Consider the following 24,554-nt stretch of genomic DNA (forward strand, 5'->3'; position numbering starts at 1 on the left):
TATATGCCTTACTTTCTTTCTTTTAACAGTTTATCATTACACATATTAAATATTACATGGTGCTCTTAAATAATAGATGAACTCTCACTGCCAATTTCTTTAGAATTAAATCTTGTTCTGTGACAGGTGAAGTCTACTGTTTTCCAGTCTGCATTTCTCCTTCCACAAAGACTCATCAACAACACCGAGCAGCTGCGATCAGTAACACTAAGTGACAAATCCAATGACTGGCCAGGGTCAGAGGGACTAATAAGATCTACAGGCTGTTTTACGCCGTTTTTCTCTACAGAACAACTTTCTTCACTGTCTGCCTCAGGGTGGTGTGTGCTTTCAGCCTCTCAGACACGGGGTCTGCTCTGGCCTCAGGTCTGACAAAACAACTAACCTAAGAAACAGGCCTTTTTTAACCTATTGAGGAATGAGTTCTAAATATTACCAAAGCTTCCACCACTGTTATTTTTCCAAAACGGAAGCTAGCTAGCTTTAGTTAGCTTCCGTTACCCAGCAACCTAGCATAATAGTCGTAGCAATGCTACTACTGCTAGTGTTACTTGTTAGCCTCCTAATTGTACATTTTGAAGCCATACTATAGCGTTTGTCATATATTTTTTGTCCATCGGAAAATAGTTGGTTGGAATGTTCAGAATCATACATGTGTGACGGTATTGTGTGGGCCCCGCTATCGAACGATCACATATATGTGACGCTAATTAACAGGTTGTAATAAGAGCACTCTCCAATCAGGCCCCGGGAGAGATCTAACCTCCTGTAGGTTTACACTCTAATACTGTTATTGGAGATCTACCCTTCAGTGAGTTTAAACTCCAAGCCTGTTCCTAGAGCAGTAACCTTCTTGTTTTTCTATACTGACCACTGTTCGATGATAATTTACATAACCGTTTACATTTTATTCATTTAGTACACTTTCATCCAAAGACACATAGAAATAGTAGCCTACACACACTGCAGATGGTAGAGTGGGATATAACAACAAACCTCCAGGTTTTCCCCCCCAACTGAAGGCTTCCAGCCTCGTCTAATAACACTAATGAGTTTGACCAGCGTACTTTGAATAAAGCTTAAAGGAACAACATGTATACAATGGTGTTCAGGTTAATCAGGTGAGGCATCCTCAATCTCTTTTTAATCTCTTTTACAAATTGATTTTCTGAAGAACTCCAAAAACCTCATTGGTAACAAGGCATGGCCAAAGGATTAAACTGGTTCATCACTCAACTGGATTTCAGTTGGTTGAACTTTAAATGGGTTTTGGTTAAACTCACTTCACTTTATCTAATCTATCATAATCTGTTTTAAATCTGTTAGACTCATCACTCTGACCTATAATGTGTTGTCAATCTCTCTCGGGGGGGGGAGTGTGAAGGACTACACTGTGCTATGCTAAACTGTGCTAAACTGTGCTATGCTATGCTATGCTATGCTATGCTATGCTATGCTATGCTATGCTATGCTATGCTATGCAATGCAATGCAATGCTATGCTATACCATACCACACTGCTACACAATCTCAAATGTTTTGTCACAAGCTCTTCCACTTCAAAACCAAACTTTTTTATTTCAAATTAAATCTAGAATCGTGAGAATTTTGCTATCCACCACAGGTTCCACTTGGATTTCATAAATTAGCATTACACCCTAACCGCCTTTGTTTAAAAAAAAAACAACAAAAACAAAGGATTACGTGTTTTCGGCATAATCCAAAAGGGAACTAAGAGGTAATTGAGGAACCGTACATCGGAATAAACTTCACATTCAGTGCAGGCACTTAAATCACCATGCAGAGTGATGGTGTGTGAAAAACATGGCAGCTCATATTAGAATGAAGATGTTGCTGTAGCTTAGCTGTATCATAAGTGACAGGGAGGTGATGAGGTGTGAAATAAGAGGCAGAGAACAGCTACATTCATACTAATCCAGGCTACATACTCCCCAATGTGGCGTATGCACTGTGGAGAAGAATCACAGTGAACTCAATGCTGGCTATTATCTTCAAGTGCCATTTGACGACACTGGCTAGTGTCTCACTTCATTACAAGCCTCAGACTTTAGAGATCACGTAAGCAGTCTGGAGAGATCTTGTTTTGTTAGCCCGTGTTATGGTTGTATGTTTAAAGACATGTTCAGCAGTTGATGTAAATTCTCTCTACCCTCTAAGACTGGGACAAGGAATCACACACATACACACAGACACACATATACGCTTACATGCAATGCAAACACACGCAAATACATAAACACACATGCAGACACACACATGCACTCACTCACATACACACACACACACACACTCACACACTCTCACACACACACACACAAACACTTTCACAGGCCTATTTTTAGCTCACGCAATTCAATTATCGTGTCTGCCAACCTGCGCTCTGTCCATGCTGGTGAGAAGGATTCTGCTCGTCTACGTGAACACCCATTCAGCCTCAGAACACTCGGAGAGAATCCTGCCCTCTGTGTTCTAAACTGCCACGTTTTGCAGCATCATCCAAAAGGACACCATATGTTCCCAAAGGTCCATTCGCTACCTAGTTCTATTTATCATGTTCCTTTTGACCACAGTTCCACAAAACCACAACTCCCTCCCATTGCTGAAATTAAGCAATTAATATACTTCAGGTGTGGCCTGACAAAACACCTGGGTGTGCTTGATTAATGCTACGGTGCGCTCCTGGCTGCGCTTGATTTAACCTTGCGTGTGCACCAGCTTGAGCTGCATAGTTAATAACACCAAAAGAATCTAGCTAACCAGTCACCAGGGAGAGCTTGACTGAAGAGAAATACCCCCGAACACATCTTTACTATACCATCTCATCGGTCCTTATCTTACAACGCTGCTGCTGCTATAGATGATGGTTAAGCAGTCGCACTGTAGTCAAGGTAACCTAAACGTAAAATGTTACGACTTGGCAGTTCCCATGTAACTACAATCACGTCACTACAGGTATTGCTGTCTTGTTACATGAATGTAGCCTCAATGTTGTGTTGCTGACAAATCTGTCAGACTGTTAGAACTATGCACTCCTGATCCATGATCTGCTGTAACCCTTTGCATGCACTATTTGCAAATCGCTTTGGATAAAAGCATCTGCTAAATGAATAACATATATGTCCTCGTTGTTCTCCTCTATGCAGACAGACTGACTCCAAGCACTCTAATCTGTAGTAACATCCTTTCAGACCGGGACAAGATATTATCAAACGTGCCAGCCATGTTGGCAGTGGCAGCAGCGTGATCAGGGGAGATCGAGTCGATACGGCCAAGCCAGGACTGTATCCTCCAGTCCCATGTCGGGGATTCTCTTCAGCGAAGGAGTGGGGAAGCTGCCTGGCTTTAGGGGAACAAGCACCACCTATGTCCCCTCCCAGCCCTAGCTGGCTGAATGTCACAAGGCTAATATGCGCTAATAGGGTCTCTTAAACAACAGTGGAGCCACTCTGTTCTTTCCACTCTCTCTCTACCTCTCAACTCTTTACCTCTCCTCTCTCTGCCTCTCCAACTCTCTCTGCCTCTCCTCTCTCTGCCTCTCCAACACTCTCCTTCTTCATGCTCACTATCTCTCTACTCGCTCCCTTCTCCACTCTTACTTTTCCTTTTGTGTATCTGTTGTTTTCTCATTTTTTTCTCTTTCTCCTGTACCATTATTTTTCTCCATCTCTCTTACCTCTCTCTCAGTCTCACCAGGGGTAGAACTAAAAGAACAGCCAATTGTGTTGCAGACAGACAAACACAGCACCTGACCTTCCTGTCCCCTCGCCACTCTACCCGAACCCCGACCCTGCTAATGGAGGGGTGAGGAGGAGGGGGGTGAGGAGGAGGGTGAGGAGGAGGGTGAGGAGTGCCCCTAATGGACTCACAAACAGAGATGTGCTCGTCACAGGATGCACACAGCGCTCATCACCCTCTCTCTCTTTCATTCTCTTCTCACCTTCTCTCTCACCTCCTTCTATCTCTCCCACCCTCTTATTTTCTTTCCTTCTTTCCTCTCCATCTCTCTCTCTCTCTCTCTCTCTCTCTCTCTCGCTCTCTCTCTCTCTCTCCATCTCTCTCGCTCTCGCTCTCTCTCTCTCTATCTATCTCTCTCTCCCAGCGCTCATCTCAACCGGTACGCAGGGTTAAGCTTGGCTGAACACATGAGGTATGTGTGTTTAGCGTTTGGGTTGTTTGCGCCGGGCATGACTAACTCATCTCCACCTCACCCAGTCACAAGTTAACTCATCTCCACCTCACCCAGTCACAAGTTAAGTCACCTCCACCTCACCCAGTCACAGGTTAACACACCTCCACCTCAACCAGTCACAAATCAACACACCTCAACGTCACCCAGTCACAAGTTAACTCACCTCCACCTCACCCAGTCACAAGTTGACACACCTCCACCTCACCCATTCACAAGTTAACACACCTCCACCACACCCAGTTACAAGTTAACTCACTTCCACCTCACCCAGTCACAAGTTAACACACCTCCACCACACCTAGTTACAAGTTAACTCACTTCCACCTCACCCAGTCACAAGTCAACACACCTCCACCTCAACCAGTCACATAAACCTCACCCACTCATAAGTTAACACACTTCCACCTCACCACTGTGATCTGAGGGCATGTGTGAAGCCCTCTGTAACTTTGTTTATAAGTGAGTTAGACAATATAAAGCATGATTTGATTTGCTACAGTAAAACAGAGTCCAGTATCGGTCTGTTCCGAGAAGTAAGGCAGGCACCAACAGAAACAATCCTGAATGTGAACGAGTTACTGTAAACACTTTGAAACCATAGCAAACCTACTGTATGAAGCCTGGCAGGCATTCTGTAAGCCTCCTGTTCTGTTACGTATTACTGCTGCTGCTCTCCAGGTGCATTGTGGGAACTTTGCCTGATGTGACACGTGTGAAGCGTCGCACCTGGCCAGCCATGGTTCTGTGGTGTGTGTGTGTGTTTTGGCTGTGTGGGTGTGTTTAGGGTGTGTTTGGTGTGTGTGTTTAATGTGTTTAGTGTGGGTGTGTGTGTGTTTAGTTTGTGTGTTTAGTGTGTGTGTGTGTTTAGTTTGTGTGTTTAGTGTGTGTGTGTTTGGTGTGTGTATGTTTAGCATGTGTGTGTGTTTAGCATGTGTGTGTGTTTAGTGTGTGTGTGTTTAGCATGTGTGTTTGTGTGTTTAGCGTGTGTGTGTGTTTTGTGTGTGTGTGTGGGTGTGTCTGGGGGTTCACACTTCTCCTCAGCTCCAGGAGAGGATCTGCTTCACAACCCTCCTTTTCATCTTCTCGCTTTTCTTTATTTCTTTCTTCGCAGCGCCAGGAGGCCAGGAGGCAGACCATTTAAAACCGCGCCCGACGTCGCCATGGAGACCCCGCTGCCTGTGTCCGCTGGGCTCCACAGGCGTGACTTATCACCCCGGTGACGGCGTCTTGGTCGTCTGAGCGCGGACACGGACGGGCTCCGAGGGGCAACAGGAGTTATGGGAGGCCAGCTCCCTGCTGTCTGTCTCAGGAACAAAAAAACAAGATCATGTCTGCGCTTCGTTTCTAACAGCTGGACCTTAGTCTGGGCTTGGGTTAGTGTGGTGGCCTGTGTCCAGTTTAGTAGTATTTGAAAAATAACATGTTCACTTGGCAGATGATTTAGTCCAACGTACCTGCGGGGAGGGGGAGGGGCGGGGGAACTTGTGAATGTTTGATCTGCGGTTAAATCCTCTAACCACTGAGCTCTTCCCAGGCTGCCAGAGAGCCTCTCAGATACAGATCTGTGTGTGTTTATTTATACAGCTGAACCTGTGGGGCTGTAAATGGCCTCTCTCCTGTGGGTCTGGCCACCGTTTGAGAATGCAGGTTTATCTCATTTGATTTTGTCAGTCCAACGGATTCATCCAAGTGGGATCGGCTAAAGATAGAACCATCTGCCGCTCTCATGTTAACCTCATAAAAAGGATGTCAAGGATTTCCAGGAGGAGGGGAGAGATAGGAGGAGATAGGAGGAGTGAGAGAGATATTTCCAGATGCGAGAGAGAGGGGATCGACCCCAGGTCACCTAATCCACAGGTAGAAGGAATCAACTGTGTCAGGAGAAACTGGGGTTTGCAGCTAGACAGGCTCCGGGCAAAAACATATTAAGAATGATCCCAGCGATTCCAGACAGAAATTCAGAAGCAGCAGCGACTCTCCGCGAAAGTCAAACTCTTTTCGAGTTTATAATTAGCGTTGAAACAAAAAACAAAACAACGTCTGACGTTAATTGTCAGCAATTATGTAAGACTAACTGTTGTGTGGAAGGAGCTGTATTGTTCTGTTATCAATGTCAGACAAGGCGACACACACACTCCCTTGTCCTCAGATCTTGCAAAAAAATTATTTTTCTTTCTGTCTGTCTATCTACACGTGTGTGTATGTGGCTCTGCATGTGTATGTGTGTGTATATGCATCTGTGTGTGTATATAAGTGTATGCACATGTGTGTGTGTGTAAGGAGTCAGGAGGCTGAGCGGTTAGGGAATCGGGCTAGTAATCGGAATGTTGTCGGTTTGATTCCCAGCCGTGCAAAATGACGTTGTGTCCTTGGGCAAGGCACTTCACCCTACTTGCCTCGGGGAGAATGTCCTTGTACTTACTGTAAGTCGCTCTGGAAAGAGCGTCTAGTAAATGACTAAATGTGTGTGTGTCTGTTGTGTGTCGAAGACAGCAAGTGAACTCCCCAGGGTTGGCCTCACTGTTTGACTGGAACCGAGCGATGCTTCCCAGACAGGTACACAGACGAGCACATTCCTCCCCCTCCTCCTCCTTCACGAGACCTTCCTCTCCTCTTCACAGGCACCGTGTCGTCCTGTCCAAAGTTACTATGGAAACGCCTGTTGCTAGGATAAAAGGGATGAGCGAGCAATCACATTTTTTTGGAGATGCGCGTGGCGGGTTGGGGACGCTAACCACCGGAACAAAGGCAGGGTAATTGATTTGAACACAAAAGCTTTCTGAACAAGGTGGGAGCTGAGATGAGGCTGGGAGGAAGGGAAGAGGCAGACCTGGTGTCTTGGAGCCCAAACTAGTGAGGATCACGAAGACCTAGCTATCACAAAGACCTAACTATCACAATGACCTAGCTATCACAAAGACCTAACTATTACAAAGACCTAGCTAGCACAAAGACCTAGCTAGCACAAAGATCTAGCTAGCACAAAGACCTAACTATCACAATGACCTAACTATCACAAAGACCTAACTATCACAAAGACCTAGCTAGCACAAAGACCTAGCTAGCACAAAAATCTAGCTAGCACAAAGACCTAGCTAGTACAAAGACCTAACTATCACAAAGACCTAGCTAGCACAAAGACCTAGCTATCACAAAGACCTAGCTAGTACAAAGACCTAGCTAGCACAAAGACCTAGCTAGCACAAAAATCTAGCTAGCACAAAGACCTAGCTAGTACAAAGACCTAACTATCACAAAGACCTAGCTAGCACAAAGACCTAGCTATCACAAAGACCTAGCTAGTACAAAGACCTAGCTAGCAAAAAGACCTAGCTATCACAAAGACCTAGCTATCACAAAGACCTAAGTATCACAAAGACCTAGCTAGCACAAAGACCTAGCTATCACAAAGACCTAAGTATCACAAAGACCTAGCTAGCACAAATACCTAGCTATCACAAAGACCTAAGTATCACTAAGACCTAGCTAGCACAAAGACCTAGCTAGCACAAAGATCTAGCTAGCACAAAGACCTAGCTAGTACAAAGACCTAACTATCACAAAGACCTAGCTAGCACAAAGACCTAGCTATCACAAAGACCTAGCTAGTACAAAGACCTAGCTATCAGAAAGACATAGCTAGCACAAAGACCTAGCTATCACAAAGACCTAGCTATCACAAAGACCCAGCTAGCACAAAGACCTAGCTATCACAATGAACTATTACTAAGGACTATTGGCTATATGCACATAGTATTTCCGTCCAAAAAATAGGCCAAGTCTAGAACTTCTAGCAAAGTTAGAAACGTGACTTTTAACAACCAGAACAGGCTATGTTAACCCTTAGATATTGCTGTCTTTACCCTACACTCATATTGCTTGGCTTCTCGCTTTTTTTCATTGACCGATATAACAAGTCACCCTCGTGGAGATTTCTCCCTTTTCCAGATTTTTGTTCAGAGATAGACACATTACCCATAGGGAACAGATATGACAGATCCATTATTAATGACATTCCCGACCAGCAAGCGAGCTGACAATCAGATAATCGAGTACATTATAACGTAGCTAAAAATCGCTACACACAGTATTGCAACTCGCCTCACCTCTCTACGTGCCCCATTCACCATCACAAAAACCCAACTGCCATTAAAACTACCTATCGCAAAATACCCTTTGATTATGAGTAACCAAGAGACACCAGAGAAGGCTGTAGGAACATAGACGTTTCAAAAGTCTTAATTTGCTGATTAACCAACTTAATTCAACCTCTAACAGAGAAAACCTTCATAAATAGGCCTATGACAGCCGGGCGCAGACTCGGAGTGAAACGCCGTCTGCTGTTTATATTTGCTGCCATCGTTTTATAATTCTTGTGGAGTCATGGGAGGCGAGGTGTAGATTAGTATCCAGGGAAACACAGCTGTTCAACTAATCCCAGCTGTCATGCATAACCTCTAGCCTATACAGCACAACGGTTAACTCTGAGTTCACCTTTTCATAGCATTTGTCAGTTAGTATGGAGCAGAGAGAGAGTAAGTCAGAGAGATAGAATATGATATTGAGTACAGTAGATTATGTGAAGAGTACAGCATAACTTTATTGATCCCTGAGAGGAAATTGCACAGCATTAACGGTTAGCTGACTGACTGGTAAATAACATTGGTTCCTAAATACCACAATACACTTTTATACAGTTTCTGCTGTAGCCAAGGTAGCAGGTCTGAAACATTCTGTCCTTTTAAATATTTTTGGGGAGAATATTTTTTATATATAATTTACTGTAAAAATATTATTTTCTTTTTACAGGAAAGCTAACATCAAACAGCTTCGCCCTGGGGATGAAATGGTGGGTGCAGAGATATGAGGCTGAAAGAGAGACAGCACTCAGCAAGTAAAAAAGCAATTTTGCACAGCTTACTTTAGCTGCATTTCTGAGGTAAATAACCATTTTATATTAATGATTAGTTCCTCAATGAAGAGAGAAAGAGAGATAACAAATTGAAAAGGTGAAAGACAGATATTGTTAAAGAAGGTCTACAGTGGTGTAGTGAAAATGATTGCGAAAGAGAGAGAGGAGGGGTGAGAGAGAAAGAAAGATAATTTGAGAGAGAGAGAGAAAGAAAGGCTGAAAAATATTCCTGGTGATTCCCATTTTCAACAGTATTAAAGACACAGAGTAAAATCATTTGTACAGGAAGCTACTCAAGTTTGGAGAGACTGTCCTCTGTACTGTGAGAGGTCAGGACTACTGTACTGAGTAGAGTATTGAGTACAGTGATCCCAGAACTATGTCGGAAACACTGACGGTGAAGGGGTATCCTACATTCATTATAAAACATTACAGATTTCATTCAACAGACGCAAATAGCAGCAGAGCAAAGATCGTGAGTGCTTCGTTTTAAGAATATTTTGGTGGTCAGAGTCGGGTAGGAGGAGGACTGCACTAAGGAGTTTCATGAAAGAACTGTGATGTTCTTCTTGTTGCTGTAGCAGGATAACTGAAGGGGACATGGCACTGCTCATGGTCTGTGCTGCCCTTCATGAAGGACAGAGAATACCAGCAACGACAGAGAAGACCAGCAACGACAGAGAAGACCAGCAACGACAGAGAAGACCAGCAACGACAGAGAAGAGCAGTAACAACCAGAGCAGACTGGTGAGCTGGCAGGAAAAGACACAAGTAGGCCAAGACGCAGACAGACAGACAGGCAGGCAGACAGACAGGCAGGCGACATACAGACAGGCAGGCAATAAGAAGATGGTTGCCTCCAGCTTCAACACCACCATGGTGAGAAGCTCTGTAAAGAGGAAACGGTACATCTTCTCTTTCTGTCCACCTCCTCCTCGACCCCCTGCCACATCTCCTCCTGCCACATCTCCTCCTGCCACATCTCCTCCTGCTACATCTCCACCTTCACCCCTTCTGCTACACTTCCTCCACCTTTACACCTCCTGAAATAACCTTTAAAAACATTAATATAATCAATAATGTTATTAATATGACCCTCCCCGCACACACAGCACTGTGGACACAGTGTCTCGTGTGTGCGTCCCCCTGAGCAGTGTAACAGGCGCCGTCCTGTCCTGACAGCTTAGTGTCAGCCGTCTCCCCGCCTGATTGAATTCACCCACATGCATAAGGAGGACGGGATTAAACGGCATAATTGCCTGTAAATGTCAGGTAGTTATCTGCGCCTCAGGTTCGCATCCATCCAGGGGATGGGTACAGCTCAGCGGCTAGACTGAGTGACTGCAAATGAAGAAGGTTGCAGGTTCAAATTCCCCCCTGTATGTTGCCTTGTGATTAAAGCGTCTGCTAAATGAAAACATTATTATGAAATTCTCCCCAGCCATTGTGGCTGTCAGACCCAGGGCTGGCTAGACCTGGCTGGGCACAGTCACCACAGAGGTGGGCAGTGCAGTGGTGGCATATTAACACTCTAAAATACAGACTTTATAAATAGTCCATCATTATTGAAACTGTATCCTTTTATATGGGCAGTTTAGAACTAGGCCTAAGTGTATAGGAACATCCGCCTCTACAATCAAGGTAAATACCTACAGACACCTTTCTCTATCAGCAGGGTAGATACCTACAGACACACCTTTCTCTACCAGCAGGGTAGATACCTAAAGACACCTTTCTCTACCAGCAGGGTAGATACCTACAGACACATCTGTCTCTACCAGCAGGGTAGATACCTACAGACACACCTGTCTCTACCAGCAGGGTAGATACCTACAGACACACCTATCTCTACCAGCAGGGTAGATACCTACAGACACACCTGTCTCTACCAGCAGGGTAGATACCTACAGACACACCCAAGCAGGTAAAGATATTTGACTGTAAGAACATATTATGATGATGGACTGAGGCCTGTTTTGTTTTTGCAAAATTAATAAATCTGCAATACAAGCAACCACAAACATGTTTTTCTACTGTGCCTCAGGGTAAGACTTCATGGAAATGTGGTTTCAACTTTCAACTCAGATGAACTGAGTAAGAGCCACATCTGCTCTGATTGCCTGGGAGATGTTCAGAATAGTGGAGAGAGAAATAGAGAGAGAGAGAAATTGAGAGATAAATAAAGAGAGAGATGGAGAGGGAGAAAGGGAGAAAGAGAGTCTTGTTTTCTACTGCTTGTCTCATCAGCATGGTTCTATTACTGGGGTATACCTGACTTAGTTATCATTTACAAATAAAACACAATAAAAGAAACCCCGTTTATTAAAACCTTGCCTGCGCGTCTACGTTTTAATAGATAGGAAATAGGCAGAGAAAGAGAATCTGAAGAGACGTTGGAGTTAAACGTCTAACTCTCTGCTTATCGTCTGCCTGGGTGCCGACAGGACACCCACCCACGACAAACTAACGTCCCCATTAGACAGTTCTCGAAGCGCTCCTGGAAACGAATCCAGGAAGAAAACTGCCTGCCTCTTTAAAATAACAAGCTGTGTTATGCTGGCGGGCCGAGGGGTCGCGCTATCATCCCCGAGACGTCAGGAGATAATTGGCAACCAGCTCTGATTATTCCCCCTCAAAGTGGAGCTGGCAGATTGATGGGGCTCGCTACAAAGATGCCCGTCAGCGAAGTGTTAATAACAGTCTTGCCTCACAACACAAGGAATGTCTAACTTTTCTACAAAGCCCAGGATGATGTCTCTAGATGTGTTTGAGAGGACTTGCCCTCTTGATAACATTGACACGTTTTGGCTGGAACTGGCCCTCCACACAACTACACAGGTTACGCAACTCCTCGTCTAAATATCAGACCACACAATAGTTTAAAATGTATTTTAAGCTACTCAAACTCGCACTTTGAATCATTACTAGCTCTTGCCTCAACTGAAATATTACAAAAATTACATCAAAGCGATTTTCTATGAGGGGCCGTTTAGGAAATGATTCAGACTGTCCTTACACACTCACATATGAAACACACACACGTTCACATATGAAACGTTCACACACACATTCATACTACTGAAAACTTACATACACACATATACGTATAAGACATGCTCGCTCAGACACATGAGAAACACTCTTATCTGAAACGCTGAAGTCTTGTAAGAGTGTGACAACTTTTTCCGGATGTGACCGGATTTTCACAAAATCCGGAAGGCATTTCCGTATGTCCGGAAATCAGTTCAGTGGTTTAGCAATTTTACAGAAACAGAAGCAAAAATAGCTTTAAACTAGAACAAAAATAGAGTGTTTTTTTTTTTGTTGCTTCATTTCTTGGCATGATATAGTAAAATTCAGATACCAAAATTCAAGAAGAAACAAATTCTAGCTACAAAATCCCCCAAAACAAAAACAATTAGGCTGCTTGAATTCAAATTGTGAAATTCAGATTCCCCAAAAAAATTTGAGCAAAAAAATTTATGTTTGCAATATCCGGGATACCAAGGAATTGCTTGCCTCAGTCTGGACCTCTCGCATCAGCCCATTTTATATTTATAGGCTATATTATGTCCATAGACTTACATTCACTCTGCATGTTTATGTAGGCTACTCTGGGTGAGAAAGCAGTCTGTTGTGGGGTTTTTACCGTCAACGACAAAAGTCGAACCTTTTACTTGCATTGTAACTAAGCAATTCGCTTTCCATCCATCATCTGACTCCATCAACAGCTAGCTAACATTAGGTGTGTTCGACTTCATGCAGCGCTGGCGTCGTCTGCAGCCGCCTGCAGCCCAGCTGACTTGAAGCAGCCAATGGCATTCTCAGCTTCAAGGCAGCTGCCTGCAGCCCAGCTGACTTGAAGCAGCCAATGGCATTCTCAGCTTCAAGGCAGCCGGCTGCAGCCGACTGTCGGCACCGCCGGTGCTGCACGAAGTCGAACACACCTACTGACACGGTGGTGTTGAGCCGACTGTAAAACCAAGACCCGAGTATCAGACGATGATTACTATTCTCTATTCTTTTCTGATTGATGGAATTAAGACAAACATTAATAAATAAATCAAATCTTGTGTTTTCGCCACGATGACAGGTCTAAATGTTTGTATTGAATGTTAGTATTCCAGCTTTCCTGGAATTTAAATCAACGTCTATGGCCACGAAACACCAGCTGAATAAATCAACGTTAAAACGTAAACAGGGCATGACAGTCAGCTTATACACCGATGGTGATTGGCCTATACACTTGGTCCAATCACAAGGTCCGTTTTGTCGTGAACCTTAACGGTAGGCCTACAGCTGTATCTTGCCGTTGAAAAATAACTGCTTGAAATGTTATTGAGTGAGTGAAATCCGATGTATATCTAAAGCAAGTCCTGCATATCAATGGATATTCAAAGAAGCGCTGCAGATAATCCTGAAGTTGTGTCAGTCACTGTGATAGAAACCATGAACCCAGCATAGATAAACATACTGTCATGCAGTTTTATGTTGAAGGCATAAGTACCCAGAGGCTAAGGTAAATACACTCACCAGTGCACACGCACACACACTGTGCCTGCACACACACTCAGCTCCTGCACACACACACATATGCACTTACTCACACATCACACACACTCCCACCACCTCACACTACACACACACACACACTCAACACCCACCTACACCCCCCCCCCCCCCCTTCATCCCACACCACACACACACAACAGCACACATGCACACAGACTGTCCCACTCTCTGACACCACACACACACACACACACACAGATTCTCTCTCATGCATTGGTTGGCCTGATTATGTTTAAATGAATTCTAACTCTCCTTTCAGACAGCTCGGTCCTCCTCAGCCAGAGAGCTGTGGTGTTCAGCTGTACAGTACCAGCAGGTTGAACAGTGTTTCCTGTGCCGGTCCAGCCCTGTCTGAGGTACCAGGGCTGACCCCCGCCAGCTGCCTCACTGGTGTCTACAGCTACTATAGTCCTTCCCCAGCTGTGCAGAGCGATAAGGGCCCCGAGCTAAAAATAACTCTCCTGATCGGAGAGAGATGGTGTCATTCACTGTTCTTCGTGTTCTTGAAGTTGTGGGACAAAAACACCCAGCAGAGACCTGACTGATGACATCTCAACACTCTCTCGACATCCTCTTTCACCTCCTCCTCTCCTCCCCTGTGTGTGTGTGTGTGTATGTGGGGTGGATCCATAGTTGAGAGTCTAGGTTGTTCACCATTCCAGACACAGCTATGGTAATTTAGGTGTTAATCACGTCCCCCAACAGTGCTAAATTCAATCCCACAGCTGCCATGAATGGGCTCCCCTTCAAGAAGCCTGTGTTAGAGAACTGACCCTATGTTCCCTTCCCCGGTAAAAAGGCTGACATTAGTAATTGTCTACAAAGCTTTCTCCTTCTGAACCGCAAGTCAGCATGCACGTTCTGACCTGCAACTTCTGACCTCAAAAACAGTTAAACGTTTTGTTAGCATGCTGACACGTAAGATCATAACCAAGAATAACACTTTTGCCCAGATTCATCGGAATCCACACCAGGATGGATGAGTTAAGCCACGCCTCAGACCACCAGGATGGATGAGTTTAGCCACGCCTCAGACCAGGATGGATGAGTTTAGCCACGCCTCAGACCACCAGGATGGATGAGTTTAGCCACGCCTCAGACCAGGATGGATGAGTTTAGCCACGCCTCAGACCACCAGGATGGATGAGTTTAGCCACGCCTCAGACCAGGATGGATGAGTTTAGCCACGCCTCAGACCACCAGGATGGATGAGTTTAGCCACGCCTCAGACCAGGATGGATGAGTTTAGCCACGCCTCAGACCACCAGGATGGATGAGTTTAGCCACGCCTCAGACCAGGATGGATGAGTTTAGCCACGCCTCAGACCAGGTTGGATGAGTTTAGCCACGCCTCTGACCAGGATGGATGAGTTTAGCCACGCCTCTGACCAGGATGGATGAGTTTAGCCACGCGTCGGTATTAAACAGACAAAGAAGAAGTTAAGTTAAACTTAAAAATCCTAATTGCTCCATTAGATGCACACTCCCTGTACCTCCCTTCATTTAGTCAGGAAGAACAACAAAGACTCGACTGTACTAACAACCTGCTTAAACACTACCCAGAGACACAGAGCACTTCAGAAACTAGGCACTGGTAATAGTGTACTCTAGTATTATGTAGTGTACTCTAGTATGATGTAGAGTAGATGTAGATGTAGTCTACGTTACAAATACAGTCATTTGGCAGACGCTCTTATCCAGAGCGACTTACAGTAAGTACAGGGACATTCCCCTCGAGTCAAATGGCACATCCGGGAATCAAACCGGCAACCTTCTGATTAATAGCCCGACTCACTAACCGCTCAGCCATCTGACCCCTCAGTCAAGTATGAAGTAGTGTAACATGAAGATAGCCCACCCCATCCCCCACATCTCGGCTCAGGATGTAGTGGGCTTCAGGAAAGCCTGGTAGGCACACAACATATGTCTACGCATCACATGACTACAGCCCCAGGACACACTGAGTCGCATCACACAGAGAACCATGGAAGCACAGCCAACGATGTCACTGCCACAGGGACCAATGGCCAGAAAGGGTGATCCACCTCATTTGCATGTTCAGTTTTCTATCAGGCGCCAGATGGGACGACACAGCAGGACCCTCCTCTCTGGTGAGGGTTCAGAGAATCATGGGGGGGGGCAAGAAAGAGTGAGAGGTCAGAGAGAGAGAGCAAATGAGAGAGAGAGAGAGAGAGAGAGAGAGAGAGAGAGAGAGAGAGAGAGAGAGAGAGAGAGAGAGGATGAAGAGAAAGATAGCAATAAACCAAGAGAGAGGGTCTCTTCTGTCATTGGTTGGGCAGTTCAGTTGACCACTCTGGGGTGACAGGCAACATGTGGAGCTCCCTGGGCAGTACCTCACCCTTTCACCCCCTCGTCCTCTCATCCCCTCACCCCCCCATCCCATCACCTCCTTGCACTCTGCCCCCACCCACCCCTCAGGCCCCCACTTCCCCTTCAGCTCCCACTCCACTCCACCCCCCCCATCCTTCTCCCTCGCCCTGCTCCTTCACTCTCTCTGGCCCCTCACCCTCTCTCCCATGATGGTCTGAACACTGGAGACAAGGCTAAATGCTAGAAGTCTTTTAGAAGCAGATTATATATAGCCTCTGATTAAGGCAGGCGGTAACATGACCTATATACATAACAACATTTCTCTCACTCTTTCTGCTCAGCTACACAATGCGTCCAGAACTCCACAACTGGGAACATGGCTCTAATTACAGCAGAATCTGAACCCACAAAACACCGCGTTAATAAAGTTTTCATTACTAGGTCCAGGGTTTGGGAGTCAAAGACATGACTGTGGATCTCTAGGGATCATAGCACCCAAGTTGGATGAACCACAGACGACCAAGAACGAGAGAAAGTGTAAGAAAGGTAAAGATGGAGAGATAGATTGAGATGGGGTTAGAGAAAGAGTTTAAGAAACTAAATTAGAGAGAGAGAAAAATGTAGGGTTAAAAATAGAGAGTTTGAAAACTAAAGTTAACGAGAGAGATAGTGAGATATGTAAAGGCAGGGTTGAACAGAAAGAAAGAGTTTGAGAAAGCAAAATGAAGTTATAGGGAGAGAGAGAGACAGAGGGAGAAAGAGAAGTAATAGGATTAAAGAGAAAGAGTTTCAAAAAGCAAGATAAAGTTAGAGAGAGAGAGGCGGAGAGGGAGAGAGAGATCAGTGCATCCTGTTACATGATTACCAGCCATCCTGTGTCTGAGCCTCTCTCTGTCCCCTGGGACCCCCGGGCGGGTGGAGGGATCAGAGGGAGGAGAGAGAGGCCTCCCTCCTTCCACATCAATCTTTCTGATCCCATCCCGCTGCTGCCCATGACCACATATCCGCCGGTGATGGTTGCCACGGCAGCTCCAGCAGCGAGGATGGGATGGATCCAGGAGCCAATCAGACGGCTCCATCAGCCACCTGAGGTTGATTTCGAAGCTGTGGTCATCTGTAGTGGAGATGTGATTATACAGCCTGACCCTCTTCTTGGTCCCTCAATCCCTCTCCATTCATCCCTCTCTCCGTCCATCCTTTCTCTCTCTCCCTTCATCTCTGTCCTTGTGTCTGTCCTTCCTCTCCCTCCCTCGTTTCCTCCCTCCTTGCTTCCTTCCATCCTTCCCTTTGTCTCTCCATCCCTCCATCCTTCTTCCACACACCACACACCTGGGGAGACACCAGTGCAAGACAACACTGCTGAATATTACAAACATGACCGACAGCCAACCAGACACAGACATACAGTATACACACACACACACACACAGCACACACACCTCAGAGGAGAGAGGTATCCACACACACCCCTACTCATGTGAGCGGTGGACCAGGGTTGAACCCTAGCTGGATTCGCATCATCAATCAGAACCTTCTGAGCACCAGTCCAGTCAGACGTCTCACATGGGAGCCCCGCAGCCAGGCACCAGAAGAAACGCTTCCATCCCTGGCTTCTGCTCCCGGAGTCCCTCTGGTTGGAATCAGAGCAGAGTGCAGCAGATTGTGGGGTCCTGGAGGAGTGGAGGTGCTTGAGACTGGTGAGAGGCCAGAGCGGGAGGGGGGTTGAGGGGTGAGGTGAGATGGAGAGGGAGGGGAAGAGGGTGTGGGGCGGTGAGAGGCCAGAGAGAGAGAGAGGTGAGTGGGGTTGAGGGAGGTCGAGGAGTGACGTGAGATGGAGTGATGTTTGAGACAGAGCCGGCTGGATCAGCCACAAGGCGCTTACGTAAAGGACCAGATGGATCGCTGGTGACCTCATCACCTGACCATATGTCCTTCCAGCAGGTGAGCTGAGAGGCGGGGCTGACAGAAAAGTACCGTATGAAAAACAAAACAAAACTTCACTTTCGGTCCCTGTGAGCTAAACGGAGATTAATATTCTATGATGAAACATTAGCGGCCATGAATTACGTGAAATTATCGCAAGGGGAGAAACCAATTAGCCAAGCTATTTTCGGACTTTTGTTAGTCTGCGTTCTTATTTCAGGGTGGGGATGAGACACTGATGACGAAGCTTGAGGCTTGGATTCATTCAGACTTGATTCCAGCGTCTTCCTCTCTCTCGTAACGTAACAGTGTTCAGGAAGTGCAGAGCGCGAGACAGCGTCAGGCTCGTCTGGGGGATTCTCCTTTCCCTCCGTTTTCCCTCCATTGGGGCTCAGGGGGACTCGTCCTCTCCCAGTTGCGCTGCGGCAGCCTACAGGGAAGCGCAAGACGAGCGACCGGGTCCTTCTGGGTCTGAACCAGAAGGCGATTGGCTGCTCGTGGAGAGCCTGAAGGTCATTGGACGTCACTTCATTAGGCTCCTGGAATGCGATCAGACGAGGCGAGGAAGCGTACCGAACGGCGGTTTCACACCCGAGCGTTGATTGTTTGAGGTCATTCTGAACGACTGACACGACACACAAAGACTACAGGCAGCCAAAACCCAGTCAACAGAGACACACATCAGGAGAGGAGAAGGCCTCTGTGGCCGACAAAAAATTTGACGGAATGATTGATCGGGGAAAAGGAATTACCTGCTGCACTATGGGAACTATTTTTAAGTATGTTCGCTTTGTAAAAAAACTATATGAATAAAATATTAAATGTAATGTCTAATCTTCACGGTCAGACAATACCAGAGGTAATACTCAGAGCCAGTGCAAGTCTACCATGTTAACCTCCCCTCTGATTCACTCTTTCCTCAGCCTGTTTCCTGGTGAAAATGTACTCCCTCCTTCTTCTTCTCTGGCCCATTGCTGCAGCTTCTTCTTCTTCTGGTCCGGAGGCTGTCTGTTCTGTGATGTATTCATGAGTGGGTTCAGATCTAAACACTGAGTGTCCATAGCCGCTGAGACACGTGAAGCACCTGTTACATTTACTAAACACTTGGGCAATCATACACACTCGCATATAAACACACGCACACACAAGCACACACACACATCATGAAGACACACGCACGCACACAGGCACACACACACATAATGAACACACACACACGCACACGCAGCACACACACACAAACAAAAGACTCCCTCACCCACCCACCCACACACACTAGACTCTCTCTGGCAGCACCTACATTTAGCAGTCATGTCCTTATTCGGCCTGTGTTCAGCAAGCCCAACGCTGGATGTCATAAGAGTTTATGCTGCTGTTTAAAATGTCTCTCTCCAGCCCATTACTCAGCCTGAGAGGAAGGGAGGATATTTCAACAGCAGGCCCAGGCCTAATACATCCTCTGTCCTTTTCACTTAAAATAGCAAATGGTTGATTAAAACAAGTAAAACCACTATGAAGCTGCCCCATCTACCGCAGGAAAGCATGCTATCGGTTATCGTTTTTCAAAGGAGAGATACACAAATACAGTTCCCGGGCATTGAGTTTGAACCTGTTCATTTCAGGAAGTGACCTGTTGCTTGAAAGGTGATGGAGCTGAAAACTGCTCCGTCTCATTGGAGGACAAAGACGAATGACAGGCGAACGACGATGATGTCATTAAGAACCCTCACACATCATTAGATTCTTTGGAACCTTCTTCTCTATGGTATAACACAGAACCCGATGATGGAACCGCGGACCAAACGACGTCCTAACTACTTGTACATGTACAGCACAGGTGGGGTTTACGGTAAACATCAGCTATTTAGCCCCCGGGGGGAGACTCACCCTAGCGTTGTCATGGTCACGATGGTGTACCAGAAGGAGGCCGGGATGCTGGTGAACTTGCTGGAACTGGAGCCCTTCTCGGCGTAGAACATGACGGTGGCGAAGATGATGATGGCCATGGTGAGGGAGAAGAGCAGGAAGCCCAGCTCGGAGGCACAGCTCTTCAGCGTGTAACCCAGGATACGCAGGCCCTGCGAGTGGCGAGAGAACTTGAAGATGCGGAACACGCGGAACACCCGCAGCGTGACGAAAGCCCCGCTCACGTCCTCGTTGTTGGTCATCACCAGGCCGATGTAGTACGGCAAGATGGCCACCACGTCGATGATGCTCATCACCGACCGCATGAACCGGTACCGGCTGGGCGCGGCGAACAGCCGCATCAGGTACTCCACGGTGAAGATCATGACGCAGGCGGTGTCCATGCAGAAGAACGCCACCGTGTAGCGCTCGCCGCACGGCATGTCCTTCTGGCTGGGCGTGGCGCCGCAGGGCACCGTCTCCACCACGTTGGTGATGACGGAGATGGCGATGAAGAAGCCGGTGACGTAGTAGAACACCAGCGCCATGGTGGAGGTGTGGGGGTTCTCGAAGGCCCGCCACATCGTCTCCCGCACCGTCATGTTGGGGGGCTTCGCGTCCTTGTTGTCCTCCTGGTCGTCCTGGAGACGCTCCGCGTTCTCCCGCTTCCGGTCCTTGTACTCTTCGTAGCAACAGTCGCCGATGATCTCCGGGATGATGCCGAAGAAGGCCAGTTCCTCGTCGTACGCCTGGATGCACTCGCACCGCGGGTAGTGCAGCTTCCCCGTCCGGTAGAAGTTCAGGACGCTCCGGAAGGCGTCGGGGTCGCGGTCGAAGAAGTATTCGTTGGCGTGTTCGTCGTAGAAGAAGTCTTTCTCCGAGCTTCCCAGCAGGGTGTCCGGGAAGCGGTCTAACGTGCTTCTCCACGTCTGGAAGTGGCGTCCGCTGACGTTCAGGACAATCATCTCGTCCTGACGCTTGCTGCGGTCTCCCGGGGCGACGGGCATGGGGCAGTTGGCCACTGGCATCCAGCCAATAGCTGCAGCCCTCGCGAAGGGAAGCCATGCTGCCACTCCTGCTGCCATGGTAACGCACACGCACACACACACACACCGGTTGCAGGTTGCCCTGCTGCTTCAGTCTCTGCTGGGCTGGGACTCAACTGTCATCTGGAATATTTAAATATACGTTATTAGTTATTAATGAAATATCCGTACGTCTTCAGAAACAGCTGTTTATAATAAGGTTAATACAAAGAAGGTGATTCTTTAAAAGTATTAACTGTAAGTGAGGGAGAACTGCTGAACTTTACGTTTTTTGTTTAGTATTGAGAATTAAATAGGCTGGTTAAACTAGTCCAGGATAAAAGTAATATGGGTGGATATATTCTCCACTTAGAACTAAAAACACCTGGAGAATTAAAAAAAAAAATTGTTAAGATTTGTAATGTTAACACAACACTGCAACTGCACATAAAAATCTATAATACGCAGCCCAGTCTCAAATGAAACCTGTTGAATCCATAACACTCGACACGAACAATCAATATCATTTTAAATATTAAATACAATCTGCAGCTTGAAACGTGTTTGAAACTACGAAGTCTAGCTGTAATGCACTAAAAATGATTTCAACAGTGCAACCCCGTATATCTGTCATCTATGCATTCGTGTTAGCGCTGTCTTTAGAAACAGTGTAAGAATCAAGCAACGTAAAGCCTACTATTCATCTAAACACGAGCAGATTAGACATAGCCTACCATAGTTGACAAAAAGAATGCACTGTTCTTCTTCTATATCAAAGCTCACCTCCAAACACGGAAAGACAGTAATGATCTTTTCCACAGATGCCACAGGAATATAACTCCTTAAGTCGAGTGCGCACCGCGAGGAGAAAAAAAGACCATTATTCGGAACGGTGAAAGAAGCGGAGAGTAACATCGGAGAGGACTGCTAGTGATGTCGGTAACGGGACTAAAACGAGACACGGAGATGTGTCTGTAATGAACTAAAAGTTGTATCTTTGTTTTCCACAACTGGATCTAGAGGTTCCAGCGGGCGGTTGACCAAGATCCATTTAGGCTACACCTCCACCGGGGTGTAACGGTCACACCTCACCGTCGCGCATGCTTCGGTTCCAAGTGCGTGATGGACACGAACGAAGGGGCTTTTCTCTTTCTGTCTGGAGCGTGCGCTCGTCAGCTCTCCTTCGCCGTGCGTTCGGTCAGTTTTCCACTGTGTGACCTCACCTCATACAGTACAGGACCTACTGGGTATGCACGCTGTGTCCGTTCTACTGACTACGAACCCGTTATGACCAGTAGCCTACGCCAATACAACCGCAAACCTCATCCTGTCATGGGTTTTGAGATTTAACGGTCGAATACCAGCCCCTAACTCGAAACTAATTTATACAAGTTGTCTCTCATCTGCCGGTCTTTGTATGCACACGATCAGCCAATTAGAGCCATTTATGAATACAGGGGAGTTATGGTTTAAATGAGCGGAGTAACACAGCGGTCCCTGGCCTAATTAATTGTGACCAACCAACATAACAAAAAGAAAGACGAGGAACGAATTTTCAAAAAAGATTTGGAACTGAATGAAACAGAATATTTGATCATACTGTAGCATCACTCTCAAGGGCTGTGTGCGTGTGTGTGTATGTGTGTATGTGTGTGTGGAGGGGGTCGGCGGGTGGCGGGGAGGGGGATTGAGAGAGGGAGAATACTGTAACTGTGTAACTATGGCAACACTCATTCAAAATACAGCACCGTTTGAGGAAACTTGATTATCCTGTCTTATGCTCGTGTAGGCCTAAACAGACGGGTTCCTAAATCCTCTATAGAACAGCTGTTGCGTTTAATTGTACTTTAGGATGATGACAAACGAGTATTAGCCTATAACTAAAATATATATATTCAATCCGACTGGCCGCTTAGTGAATAAAATAATAGTGCCCTGATATTTGTATTCGTGCACTGTCCGTGTTGCTGAGACCGCCACTGTTAGGCTAGTACTGACTGAATAGCCATACCCTGCTGGGAGGTGAAACGTGGAAACAACACACAATCAACTGTTAGCCTATTTTCCAGACGGATAGAAGAAACAAAACGACAATTTCATCGCCAGGTTATAGCCTACTTAAAAAGAGATTGTAAAAAAAATTTGAGCGTTGAGGTTGTTGCAGTAAAATAGATTTAAGGAGGATTCGAAATAGTGGTGAATATTTTAGGCCTATACTCTTAATAGTCTAGCAGTACTGTTTGCTACGGTCTCTTCGATGTAGACTGAGGCAACTCAGATGTTGAACTGAGGTTGAAACGCTGCCATAGTAAAGACAATGTTCAGTGGCGGTTCTACACGGGGGCTTCAGGGGCTAGTCCCTGGCCCCCATGGCCTCCCTGAGCTCACTGAATGTATTATTATTTTTTCATGGGTTCCTCCCCACCTTTTGCAGCATTGTCCTACTGTATTTCATTTCAAATTTTTGATGGCCCTACCTTATTGTTTCAATTGAATCTCTTTATGTACAAAATAAAAGTTTCCATGATTTTAATGTAAAGCAAAATTATAGTATTTAATATTTAAATATAATTAGTTTCCGTTTTTTTATGTGCCCCTATGATTAAACACTGGCCCTACCTTGGCCCCCCCAGTAAAATTGGTCTAGAACCGCCACTGACAATGTTGCATAAACTGCTGGATGTTCATGACCCGGGTGTGACTCAGTGACACAGGTAGAGCTTATCATTGTGTCGCTTGATAAGTTTCACACCTTCCCATCAGGCCTTGTCCTCTCCGGAGTCTGAAATGCCGCCCTCTGTGATTCGCAGTGACACCTTAACTACTGCGAAATTCCTGCAACTGAAAAGCTAGAAATTCAATGTTGCTGCAGGAGGTAGGACTATTTGTAGGCTACTGAGGAGTAGGAGGCTAGGCCAACGTTGAACATAATCTTGACCTACATGCGCAAGTGCACATGTGATCGTCACAACTTAATCTTGGACTTTCTGCTATATTTTCTTCACTATAGGCTACATGATGAAGGCTACGGCACTTTGGATGAACGTGGATTCGTATTAATGAACACAATTAGGCTACTGTTAATGTATCTTACTGTCATGCGTTATATCAAGGTTGAGAACAACGTCATCACAACGTGGAAGTTTGTATTTCATAGGATCAACGGTAGACTAACCACAACTGAACCCGAAATCAGTTAAAAGCTAACGGTAGCTAACGGTCGCTCGTGAAACCAAATTCGACCCACCATAAAACCAAGTTATCGCAAAATCTCTTCAATTCAGTGAAATTCTACACAATGACATATAATGCCAGGATATACCTACTATCAAAAACATCATCCATCCATCCAGGGGATTGACGTCAAAGATCGGAAATGCTTATTTGCTGCATGAATGAACCCATTCAGTGCTTTAATTATTTGATCAAACCAATCCCTGCGTAGATTGTCTAGGTCTTAACACACAGTCAAGTGCTTTTCTACAACAACAAAAACATGTGGATTCAAGTGTGGACACAGATCCTACACAGTCGACTGAAACTGAGTAAAATTGAACAACAAAAACCTGTATCATGCACCTGCTGAGGCTCTGTAGAATAGAGTGTGTTTTCAAGTGCATCTTGATGAATCAACTGAGATTTATATCCAATAAGAGAGGGATTTAGAGTGTTAGCTT

General features: G+C 45.9%; 1 protein-coding gene across 1 annotated transcript in view; it reads right to left on the bottom strand.

The window, feature by feature from the left end:
- kcnd3 (potassium voltage-gated channel, Shal-related subfamily, member 3) overlaps positions 1-22,146 on the bottom strand; it is a 45,984-nt gene extending 23,838 nt beyond the window's left edge. The window contains 2 exon segments of the mRNA XM_047025636.1: positions 19,835-21,021; positions 21,612-22,146. Coding sequence (XP_046881592.1) covers positions 19,835-20,937 — 1,103 coding nt within the window. The 5' untranslated portion in view covers positions 20,938-21,021; positions 21,612-22,146.
- Positions 22,147-24,554: the final 2,408 nt, after the last annotated feature.

The sequence above is a fragment of the Hypomesus transpacificus genome, chromosome 9, assembly GCF_021917145.1.
Source record: "Hypomesus transpacificus isolate Combined female chromosome 9, fHypTra1, whole genome shotgun sequence".
NCBI classification, from domain to species: domain Eukaryota; kingdom Metazoa; phylum Chordata; class Actinopteri; order Osmeriformes; family Osmeridae; genus Hypomesus; species Hypomesus transpacificus.